Source organism: Piliocolobus tephrosceles, chromosome 3, assembly GCF_002776525.5.
Source record: "Piliocolobus tephrosceles isolate RC106 chromosome 3, ASM277652v3, whole genome shotgun sequence".
Taxonomy (NCBI): domain Eukaryota; kingdom Metazoa; phylum Chordata; class Mammalia; order Primates; family Cercopithecidae; genus Piliocolobus; species Piliocolobus tephrosceles.
The window spans coordinates 49,043,329-49,056,351 of NC_045436.1; the positions used below are offsets into that span (position 1 = coordinate 49,043,329).

The 13,023-nt window shown below is 36.5% G+C and overlaps 1 protein-coding gene across 1 annotated transcript in view; it reads left to right on the plus strand.

The window, feature by feature from the left end:
• Positions 1 to 13,023, plus strand: part of MGAT4D (MGAT4 family member D) — a 55,056-nt gene that overhangs the window by 18,569 nt on the left and 23,464 nt on the right. Inside the window, exons 4-5 of the mRNA XM_023226016.3 lie at positions 3,255 to 3,388; positions 6,351 to 6,397. Of these exons, the coding sequence (XP_023081784.2) occupies positions 3,255 to 3,388; positions 6,351 to 6,397 (181 nt within the window). The remainder of the gene's footprint in view (positions 1 to 3,254; positions 3,389 to 6,350; positions 6,398 to 13,023) is intronic.

Sequence of the window (13,023 nt, forward strand, 5' to 3'; positions counted from 1 at the left end):
CCAGAGCTGTGTTAAATCCAGAAAAATTTTCTAATTCCCCAACTATTTCCTGATCTTCCATCATGATGTATATATTTATCCTTGTTTTGAGGCCCTTTTGGTGGCTTTTCTCAATTACCAGAAGCAATTTAAGGAAGATTCTGTTACAGGTAACTAAAAAAATCCTAACACATGAAACATATGTAAGAGGATTGAAGCCAGTGGCAAGGCCTACTAGGGAATTCATCATCAGTCTTGTTTATTCTGTATTCTGAATAGATCTCAGATAATTCTGCTTTCTGAAGCCCCTCTATAACTATTTTTTATTGAGCCTGTCCATCAGCATTTTTTGCCTGGTTTATGGAAACATATTTGTAATTTCTCTTATGATTTTAGTATCACCAAAGTCAATCCATTGTTCATACTTTCCTCGAAGATATGTTAGTAAAATTCACCACCGATCATACTTGACTCTTGCTTAAAATCCTTCAGTACCTCAGTGCACATGAGGTGAAGTTAGCCCCTTGGCAGGGTATATGGACAAAAGACTATATTTTTCAAGTCTCAGTCTCTGCCATGCCTCTCCTTTCCAGAAACCACAAACCACTTGCAGTTCTCACAGATAGGCCAAGCTCTTTGAGAACAGATAGGACAAGCTTCATATATTCTGCATGTGCTAACCACTGCCTGTAATGAACATACCTCCTCTGGCAAACCATAACTGATTTTAACGTGACTCCCTTATCCAACATGACTTTTCAGCTTAAATGACAACTTATCTGTGAATTCTTCCATCTCTCCTCATTTAATAAGCTTCTACTCTGTTCTGGGCACTTCTTAGGCCCTGGGATATGGGGTGAACAAGACATAGATCCCACCTTCATAGAGACAAATGATAAGGTAATTACAATATAAAGCGACTAGTGCTGTGATAAGGGAAATACTAGGGTGGAGCCAAAATCCTATGCTATGCTTTCTGAAAGAAGTGTCATATAAGCGACATGAAGGGTAAAGGAATTGGAATAGAATAAGTAAGAAAGTGGTGGGCGGTGGACAGCGGAAAGTAGAGGGTGGTCATCCAGACAGAGGAAAAGAAATGTGCAAAAGTCAGATGGCAAGAAGGCCTAGAAAGGATGTGTGCCTTGCATGCACAATTGGGGCTGGAGGGTATTAGTAGCAAGACCATGGACACAGGTCAGATAATAAAGGGGCTTGCCCATTTATTGTTTGTTCATTTTCAACTTATTGTCATTACCACGTGGCAGTCTTTATGCTAGTGCTGGATTTATAATGTAAGCACACATGAAGGTGTCTCTGCTGTCACCAAGCTGACATTCTAGATGGGGATGAGTAACAACCAAAGGGGTGATGAGTACTATGAAAGATAAGGTAAGAAGCATAACTGGTGAAAGGATTAAGTGACAATTGTGATCAAATGACTAATATTTAGTTGAATCCTGAGAAATAAGTAGAATTATCAAAGGAAACTAGACGAAGAAGAGTATTCTAGGCAAAAAGAATGGCGTGTGCAAAAGCTTCGAAGTGAGAGTGGTATTTGGTCAATTTGAAAAGTGTGGGTAGTTGAAAAAAAGGGATAGATCAGGACCAGGTCACTAAGAGCCTTTTAAACTCTTGTAAATGCATTGTAAGGCATAGGAAGCCATTCCAGGAATTGCCTTTATACTGTAGCTTACAGCTTGAAACTTGATTCCTGCTTCAACCTATCCATAAAAATCAATTCCAGGTGGATTGCAGCTCTAAATATGAAAGGCAAACAATAAACGATTAGAAAATCACTCAGGAGAATGTTTTTATGACCTGAAGATAAGCAAAGATTTCTCAATAAGACCTAGAAAACCCAAACAATAAAGAAAATGGATGACAAATTACACTACATAAAAATTAAGAATTTCTCTTCATCAAGGGGCAAAACAAAGAAAAGGGAACCAAGAGTGGGAGATAATATTTAATAATAACACATATAACTGACAAAGGGCTCATATTCAGAATCTATAAAGAGTATCAATACAATCAACAAGAAAAATGCAGACAACTTATTAGAGAAATGGGCAAGAGCATAAACAAGGATTTTACAAAAGAGAATATCCAAAAGCCAATAAGTGGCCCTGCATGGTGGCACATGCACTTTGGGAGGCCAAGGTGGGCAGATGACTTGAGGTCAGGAGTTTGAGACCAGCCTGGTCAACGTGGTGAAACTCTGTCTCTACTAAAACTACAAAAGTTAGTCGGGCATGGTGGTGCACGCCTGTAATCCTAGCTACTCAGGAGACTGAGGCAAGAGAATAGCTTGAACCCGGGAGGTGGAGGTTGCAGTGAGCTGAGATTGTGCCACTGCACTCCAGCCTGGGAGACAGAGTGAGACTCCATCTCAAAGGAAAAAAAAAAGCCAATAAACGTGTGAAAATATGTTCAAACTCAGTGACAATCAGGGAAACACTGATTCCTGCTGTTCCTTCCAAAGTGCCATGGTTTTTCTTAAATAAATACTTCTCAGTTTATCAGGGCACTGAAATGACAGTTTTGACCTTTTTTTTTTTTTTCAGTTTTAGTACTGCTTTCTAGAAAGAGGATTTTCTGAGCTTCTCACTTAGCCATTCTGGAAGTCCTTATCCCTATCTTAAAGGTGGGGACATCAGGCTGGAGGGGTTGTATATCTTGCCTAAGCCCCTACGGCCAGGTACTGGTATAGTTAGGATTGGTAGCCTCAATCTTAGCTGCACCCGTACATCCAAGATGTGTACATCTTGGAGCTCTAGTGCTCCAGCTATTCTTGGGCAACAAAAGTTACTTAGAGGTGTGGATTCATTCCATCAAATCATTTAGAAATTACTTCATACATTTTTTTCACGGATGAAAATATTTCATAGTAATTTTTTCCTGTTTTGGGTCCCAGTGCCTTGTTAGGAAAAGAAGAGAGAATCTGCTAATATGTGACATTTTATACCCAGTTAGATGAAGCTATAGTAAGTGGAAAATGGTTAGTTTTATTTTCGCTACACCAAAATCTTTTAATATGAGAACGTCTTGGAGTCTATTTAGTGCTTTTACTAACAATCTACTGCAAATTTCCTCAAAAAGAATATGAAATATGGGATAAAAATTAACACAGTTTGGATTATTTTTGTAATACAGTTTCAAACACTCATTTTATTACCATAAGACTAACCCAAACATACGAATAAGCATAGAATGAATGCTAAACTGTGTTTTTCTCTGTGGTATGGAATGATGATTTCATACTCCTATGTCCACAGTTTCTTTTGCGCTGGGCATTTCCACTGTTAATAGAGGAAATTATAGTTACCTGAAACAGACACTGACCTCTGTTGTCTCCGGGATGACGCTCTCCGAAGAGAAGGATTCTGTAGTGATTGTCTCGGTCGCAGATGTATGTATACAAAATAAGGAGCTCTTCTTACTCTCACCCTATGGTCTCCAAATTCCCTTCCTCAATGGTAATAACCATTGTACCATTTTGAAAACTGTTTTCTTAATTTTAAAAAGCAACCCATAGGTGCCTTTTTTGGATCCCAGACAATATACTTAATACTTCTTCAATAGTGCTGAGAAGGAATTAAACATGTAAATCTAAAAGGAAAACATAATGGCTTCATGTGGGAAATATAAGATTGCTAAATTTGAATTGCATTTAATATAGAATCCCTGCCTACTACGTGACACAGAAGTTATATTTACAAACAAAATTAAAATTATTAAAATTGATGCTAGTAATAAAATCTGCCCAGTCCAATAAGAGGTGCATACATGAATCAAGAGATAATTTGTATTAAGTAACAACAGCTATGATTAGAGACTTTCTAATGCTTGAGAGATTGTAGATGATCTTTATAGACATTTATAAACTGTGTTACATCCCTGTGACGTAAGTATTACTGTCCTGATTTTAGGGATAATGGACCTAGAGCTTAAAGAAGGTAAGTAACTTGCCCAGTAATTAATAGAGCAGATTCAAGCCTAGGTCTCTTTAATGGCTCCAGAGATTTCCACTTTGTTCCTAACACCATTTAAAACTATAAAGTACTGTGTAAATATCAGCACCATAAGACTTTTTGGAGAGAAATTTGACAACCTGTGTTAAATTTAAATGTATATATACTTTATCTCAGAAATTCAAATTCTGGGAACTTATCCTAAGGAAATAATCAGGCAAGTGTATAAAAACAGGAAAATGGTTGGGATTCATGCCTGTAATCCCAGCACTTTGGGGTGCTGAGGCAGGAAGATCACTTGAGCTCAGGAGTCTGAAATCAGCCTGGGCAACATAGCGAGATCCACATCTCTACTGAAAAAAATATTAATAACTAGATGTGATGGTGTGCAACTGTAGTCCCAGCTACTTGGGAGGTTGCAGCAGGAGAATCATTTGAGCCCAGGAGATAGAGCCTGTAGTCAGCCGTGATTGCACCACTGCACTCCAGCCTGGGCTACAGAGCGAGACCTTGTCTCAAAAAACAAACAAACAAAAACCCTGTAAAAATATGGCAGTATAGTATGGAAGTGGAGAACGGACTCTGGATTTAGATGACCAAGGTTAAAATGCCAGCTTCTCTACTACCCAACCAGTGAACTTGAGCAACTTACTTCTCTATGCCTCACTTTCCTTTATCCCTAAAATTGTGATAATCATATTGCCGATGTCATAGGGTTGCTGGGGGATGAAATTAGCTAATACATTGAAAGTACTTAGAATGATGGGTGGCACAGAGTAAGTGCTCAATATATAATTATTTCAAGGATTTTCAGTGCACCATTGTGTTATGAAAGCATAATATTAGAAACAACCAAAATATCTACCCATAAGAGGCTGATAAAATACCTTGTTATATATCTCTACAATGTAGGCATTGAAAGAAGAATGAATATCTATACTCACTGATATAAAGTGATGTTCATGTCCTATTGTTAAGTGAAGAAAAGCTGTAAAGCATCATGTTTAACATAATGCTATCTATATAAAATAGGAATGAAGGAAGGAAGGAAAAGATGGAGGGTGGGGAAAAAATATACAGAAACAAATGAAACATACGAAGAAAACAGAAAATCAGCAAACTTTGGAATAATGTAAATGTATCATTAATATAAATAATGGTTATCTCTAAATGCTGGGATTAAGAGGAATCTTTGTTGTCTTCTCTTTATTCTTTTTGCTATTGCTTGAATTTTCTATAATAAAGATATCTTTGAATGCAGAAAAAACTCTAAACAAAACAAGCAATAGAAGAACTATTAGAAAAATAGAAATGAAAGATTCAAGTCATTGCATCCAGGTTTAATTTATTAATATTAAAAGAAAGCATGCACATAATCTCCAAAATGTTTCAACCTATTTCCTTATTTTATATATTAGAATCTTTATTTCTTTGCTGTTAGCACAACACATGTCTGTCTAAAATGTTTAGATTTGTAATAAAACATTGGAGGAAGATTTTTAAATGGAATATAAAATGCTTACAAAATACGACTTTGATGCTGTGTTTAAAATATAATATGTTTCAGTGTGTGACAAATAGCCAGTGATTCAATTTATGGTTAAGAGCCTCCAGTACTATAATAGATTTATCTACATCGTGTCTGATATTTTTAAACAAGAAACTTGAGTACATACATCCAGAGTTGCCTTTCAGAGTACTCAGATTCAACAATAGAACTGTCATTGCTGAAAATATTTTCAAAATTTTGTATTGGAAATGCTTATGGGCCCTGAGGCTACATCTTGTAAATGCCACGTTACTTTTTAAAAAATTATCCCAAGAGGGTAAACCATGAAAAGCTTTTTGCAGGAGTCTGTCATCTAATCTAGCACACTGTTCAATGAAGAGCAGGCCCACAAAGTTTATTGTCATGAAGGTAAGTGGGAATCAAGCTGAGTAATACAGTCTGGAGAAATATGATGTAATTTTGAAGTAAGCTTATTGTCATTTAATACTGAGGAAATGAAGAGTAGTTTTCAAAAAGAGTAGTTCTTTGAAATAAGCCATTCATAGATGACCATTTTTAGACCAAAACATCTTTAGATATATAATATTTTATGTAATCTTATATATCTAAAGGGTATATAATTTTAAGGGTAAGTTTTTAAGGGTAAATTTTGGATTATAATATTTCACATTGTGGCAAAGGGAAAATAATGAAATATTTCCTGTGTTCAAGTCACATTTTTTGAGAACATGGATATTTTTAAATCTTTTAATAGAAAGTAAAAACACTAAAATTATTAGTATGTAATAACATTTCACACACAAATTAGATTTATATGTAGCAAAAAAAGTTGTATTAATAGAACTATGAGACATGCTTAGTATCAGTAAAATATTGTTTCTCTTTTTTAGAGTAACAAAGATTATTTACATTCTGTTGTTAAAATGATTACAAGAAAGTAAGTACTGTCTGATATATTTTTAAATTAGCCACTTTCATTTTTCTGTCTTTTTTTCTGTCCAATTGTATAATTATTTTCTTAGTGATCATATTCCTTTTAATGAGTATAGCTGTGCAGAAAGAACCTGTAGTCCTTTCTAAGCTGTAATGAAGTATGGCTTAATGGTTTTCCCCAATTTTGTTGGATATCTACCAATCAGTATTTATATTTTTCATGTTATACTGTTTATCCTGTATGATAACCATTGGTATGAGAGAAGCCTATTGAGTTATTTTTAAAACACTCCTGTATCCTTTACTGTATGAAGTTACTTCACCACTTCTGCTTATAATCTTCAGCTGTAAGCAGCCGAAACACATATGGATTAACCAATATGAAACTCTTTATCAAGCAAGATGCTGTGGAATGGACCCTGCCTCCCAAATCCTATGTTCAAATGGGTGATACAACCTGAAAAAGAAGCGAAAAGAAAGGAGAGAGAGAGAGAGAGAGAGAAGGAAGGAAGGAAGGAAGGAAGGAAGGAAGGGAGGAAGGAAGGGAGGGAGGGAGGGAGGGAGGGAGGGGAGAGAAAGGAAAGGAAAAGGAGGGCCAGGCATGGTGATTCACACCTGTAAGGCCAGCACTTTGAGAGGCCGAGGTGGGTGGATTGCTTGAGCCCAGGAGTTCGAGATCAGCCTGGGAAACATGGCCAAACCCCGTCTCTACGAAAACAAATAGCCCCCAAAATTAGCCGAGCCCTGTGGTGTGCACCTGTAGTCCCAGCTACTAGGGAGGCTGAGGTGGAAGGATTGCTAGTGCCTGGGAGATGGAGGCTTGGGTGAGCTGAGATCATGCCACTGCACTCCTGCCTGAGTGACAGAGTGAGACCCTGTCTCAAAAAAAAAGTATAAAATAAAGAAAGGAAGGAAGAGGCTAGCATTGTCCCAGTGATAATGGGGAATAAATATGACAACATGTAGAGGAAGAAATATTTAACTCTACCTGCAAATATCAAGAAGGACTTTGCTGAGAAGGTAATAACTGAGCAGAGTCTGAAGGAATAAGTAGACATTCTTCAGGCAGACAGCGGAAAAAGGTCATGCCCGATAAATAGAATTGCTGGGGAAGACAGACCAAAGAAGGAGCATGCTAGACTTTTGAACATGAAAGTCTATTTTGGAAATGGGTATTTGGAGTTAAGGCGGAAGGACTGGTGGGAGATAAGGCAGGGGCTGATGACGTCACGAAGGGCCTATGCACCATGGTAAGGAATATGCACTCTGTGCTATAGACCAGGGCTGCAAATGTGGCCTTCAGGCTGAATCTGGCTGACAGGCACGGGTTTCCTTTAGCCAGTAAAGTGTTTTGCTTGTTTTATTTTTCCTTCCAAATAGCTCTAGTGGCTGAGGCAGTTAGTTCTAGTCAAAACGATTCCAGCTAATAAGTGTAGAATGAATGGAATTGGAGAATCACCGTTTTGAAGCGCGGCATTAAGTCAGAGGGTGGGGGGAACTTTACGAGGAAGTTATGCCTCTCAGTGTCCGCACGGGAAAACTCCTGGTGGTTCAACTAGAGGAAACAGGGAATTTCACACAAATAATTGGTCAAAACAAGTTTCAGAGGACTGAGAGCGCAGAAGGGAGGAGAAAGAGCACGGAGCAGCGTGAAGGAGAGGGCGTTAAACCCGGGGATCGGAGGCTCTGGAGGTCGGCCTCCTCAGCAGCTGGAACCTCCGCCGCTGCGGGAGCTGAAAGAGGAGGAGCGTCCTCGGCTTCTACTGCCTTCCAGTCTCTTGTCACTTACTGCTTCCCGCAGGCAGAGGCCAACCGGTACCCCACTAGCAAGGGCGCCCCGCAGGTCAGGACGCACTGCAGAGCAGAGGGGTGCGATGTGCAGTGTGAGCTGAGAATAGCCAGGGTTCCGGGACCCCACGCTCACCTCCAGCAGCTCCGGGTCGCTTAAAGTCTGGCGACGAAAATGCTGCCAAGAAAGAACTATTGAAAGTTATTCTCCCGACTTAAGCAAAACAACAAAACAAAACAAAAAACCCTGAATGCAATCAAGCCTTAGGAGCTGAATTCCAGTTTACGGGATACACAGCAATTAAAGGAAGCCATCTGGGGCAAAACGATCAAGATGTGGGACCTTCTGTAGAAAACTGATCCAGATTTTTTAAAAAGTGGAATGGGGATGGGGGAAGAAAGAAAAATGAAGGTTACCGGTCTAGATAATAAATTTTAAAAAGAAATAGGGATAATCAATTACAATGAGCGACCTTGTTTGGGTACTTGTTTGAGCGCCTACTCCCCAAAAATAGGCACTGTTTTGACGACTGGGGACATTCAAAAATTGACTAAGTATTATGTGATGTTAAATAATCACTTACGGTTTTGCAAAGTGTGAATAATGGCATTGTGGTTATCTAAATAAATGTCCTTTTTAATATTCACACTGAAGAATGTAAGGGCAAAATGATATTCAGCATTTGTTTTAAAATAAGCAAAAAAGGGGCAGCTGCATAGATGAAACAAACGTGGTAGAAAATTAATGCTTATTGATGGAAACTGATATGGGGTTCATTATATTTCTATTTTTGTGGATGTTTGGTAGTTTTTATAATACATATTTAAAGAATTGAATGTAGACTATTCTCAGTAAGTTCAACTGATAGGAAGAAAAGTCAAAGCACACTGTCTTGTGGGAGACAAATACTGTTTGGGAGGTTTTGAGGTGGAAGCACCTGGAGTTTTTACTTGTGCTGTAGTAGAGAGACCGAGGGGCTGATGAAGCAAGGCAGGAGGGAACTGGAGACTCAGGCGGAGGGAGCTTTAGACAGGATTGAGACCAAAGAGGAGACAAGAGCAGGTGAAAGAGTAGAAAAATTAATTTGTTGGGGAAAAGACAGTGTAATCACCTTAAAATTCCTTTTTTAAAGATTTCTCTTTTCTCTGTGAAGGAGGTAAGTCCCTGTGTTGAGAAGGAGGGATTTGTTGACAGTGAAGGAACTTATGGTAGTAAAGGCTTGAAATAGGTGATTTATGTGAAGGGAGAGGGATTAAATAAAGACTAAATAAAACACCATACACATCTAGTATTCCCCCTGAAAGGCTACCCAGGAAAAAAGTTACCTTATACTTGAACCCTTAAAAATCTTCTCCTAGTCAAGGATGCCTTCTCGGTTATTTTGCCTTATTCTGAATAATAAACTACTATTTAGAGAAGACACATTACCCTGAAGTGGCCTCAATCTATGCTAGTTTGGTATTCTTATAGGAGACTCCTGACATAATCAATTAAAAAGAAGGCAACGGTGTAAAACGATTCCTGGGTATATGACTACATCATTGTAAGCCTTTCGAAGATCACTTAAAAAAATTAGAGTATGTAGTTACTTGTACAGATCTCCAATGAAAACATTACCTAATGTATGAGAATACTTCTGATTCGCTACAAAATTTTCAGAGACAATGTCACTGGTTTTAGAAATTGCTGTATTGTAATTAGAATTGAAAATCAAGGATACTGGAAAAAAACTATGTCAGATGATTCAAAAAGTGATTCTAGTGGTGATAATTATATTGATAATACTAATGCAGAATAAACAGTTGGAATAAAATTATTTTTGTGAAAGTAGAATAAAGCAATAATTTAAAATTAACACATTAGTGAATATTCAATTTAAAACATTATCTAAGATAATATAGACATATAACTTTAAAATTTACGTGTCTCAACTTTTGCCTATTTAATTTAGCTAAAAACCCTTTTCCTAGATCTTCTCATTAGGGTAATGAGAGATTGTTCTATATTTGGATTAGTCCTAAATTGAAAATATAATTTTTAAAGGACCCATCTATGTTTGTATATAACTTTATATGAAACTGTATATAACTATGTACTTTACATAAACCTATAGAGTTGTAAGATTTCTTCTCTTGTATGACTATGAGATAAAATCATTCATTTTCAATGCCAACAACCTAGAGTTATATTATTTTCTCCAGTCATTGGAAACTAGCAATTCCCGTATAATTAAGTCAAGGGCTTTTGATGCTGTATATAAATAACCTAACAAGCTATAAAAGTTTTAGTGTCCTAGAAAGGTGTCAACACACAAAATTTCGAGTATCTTGCTTAAAACAGATTGAATAAAACCAAGACTGGAATCTTTCTCTCCATCATGACTGGGAAATTATATCATCAAAGTAGAAATTGTTGTATCTTTTGGTGCTTTTTGGACTTTGGATGGAATTTTCTAGAGATCCAAATTTGTGTATCTCTGTAATCTAAACTTTTTGATGATTGTGTATGCTGCAACTTGATGTTATTTCCCTTTACCTCTACTAAATTGCTGCACGAGATCTTGTAGTTTAAAGTTACACAAATTCATTTGAAAATTTAGATATCATGTTACTAACTTTTACCACAAAACAAACAACCAAACTCTCCATTCTTTTTTCCATACCAGTATTTTCTATTCCCCAAGGAACATATTAGAACTCATTTTTTAAAAATATTTTCATTTGATATATCATAAAATCAGAGGGCAGCAGTTAAGACTTTCATCCCTTTCAGTCCTCCACTTACATTCCCACCAAAATAAATGACCGGAAACTTTTCCACTAATGTATAGATCCTGGAAAGAATTCCAGCATGTATTTTGAACAGTTCTTTCCCCCCCAAAGTTTTTAAGTTACTATTCCAGTTTTACAGATGAGGAAATTAAAGACCAGAAAAAATAAATTACTGGCTCGAAGTTAGGAAGTAAAAGAAGCAAAATTGGTACAGAGACTTTTCTAGGTCTAATACCCATATATTATCTCTAGCACAGTATGCTACTCCAACCCCATTTTCACGATACATACCCATTATAAAACATGAGCTTTCTTCCATTTGTGTTTGTATGTCTTTATACATGCTCAGGCAATCCTTGATTTGCAAAATAGCGTGGGGCCATAAAAATGATTGTGCAAGTTTAAACCACGCAAGCCAATATTAACAATGGGAAAAAAAATCACAATTGTTCCATGACATTTAAACGTGTGTTAAAACATTACTCTCTGTCAACTATAAATACATAGAAAACTTAAAAATATTGTTAAGCTAATTTATTACACTGTAATTTAAAACATTAAAAGTATTTAGTAATAAAGTATTTGATTTCTTTTAAAAATTTTATCAGGAGTCGTTTAAATGGTCCTTGCCTTTTTCTTCTCATAGAACTTAAAACACTGAGCAAATGTCTTTTCTATGCTTCAGCAAATTGTTATATTCCTTTCTAAGTTTGAATCAGTTATAGCATTTTATCATTTGCGTTTTCAGTGTCATGAAATATCTCTGAGAGTTCCTTTAATGTGAAGTTTTTCAGCAGCATCATTTCCTATGTGACATAATTTCACCACAACCATTTTTCTTATTTGTCATTTAAGTTCACCTTCACTAAGTTCCCTTTGTTGCATCTCTAGAGTCTCTCAGACAGAGGAGGTGTCAACGTTCCCGTGATCAGCTCTTTTATAGCGCATCCAAATTCACTTCCAGCATTCACTTTCTGCATTTTCATCTGTCAGCCACTTCCCTCTTTGGATTACCTACTTTTGTTAAATATCATGTAGGCCTATCACTGGGAGGCAAGGCAAGACAACCACATGTTTTGCTGTCAACAAGTGAACTAAATAGCAGACGTACAGAGACCAGTCACCAAAAGACTTTGAAAGAAGTGATCCAATTAGTCACTAATGATGATGTGCATCTGCTATTTATATAGTGATTTGTGCACTAAAGAGCTAGCAGTGAAGTTTGTACTTTACACAATTATTCACAATATATCATGACTACAGTGTTGTTGTGGGAGACTGGTGTTAGTTAACTAAAACACAGTAACTGAAATTTATACATTCAGAATTGTGCAAAGCAAGGACTGTCTATTTTGCACATAATGGAGATTATGCATATAAAACTGTAACCTTTTAAATTTTTTACGTAGTACAAAATAAACATTTCATTGAACTTTTAACATGTTAATGAATAATGTAATGCCTAAATTCTAATCTCATTTAAAATCACATTATCTCTAAAGGAAGACCATTTAAAATTTTCTACTTGGTTTCCCATCCTTTACCTTGATGGTACAAGATTTATATTGGAATTTTTGTGAATCATATTTTATGTAGTTTAGTGATGTCCTTGTTGGTCTCTCAACATTAACGTTTAAAAACAAAGATACTAAAGAGTATACATAGTCCTCCAATGAGTTGTGGACGAGAGTCTGACTGAATCCTTGCTTGCTGTGATAATCTAGTCTCAGAAGCCACATTGCTATTCAGTGGGACTCTTATTCAATTCAAAATTATGCATTTAAAAATGATCTAATGTTCTTGCTGGTCTCACAGTGACTGTGTTATCACAACCCATGAGCTTCATTGTTTCAAATGTCACAGTACATATCTGACTGTAAACTTTAAAAAGTCAAAGTACCTGTAATTTTTATAAGAAGAAACTGATTTTACATTGTGTATTTTAATATGTCTGTTATTAATTTATAGAAAACATCCTTTGGCTAGTTTTATGATACTGGTATCATGTATCAACATGTGAAATAATTCAAATCAAATACTATGTGAACAGGCATAAGAAAATTATTTTTA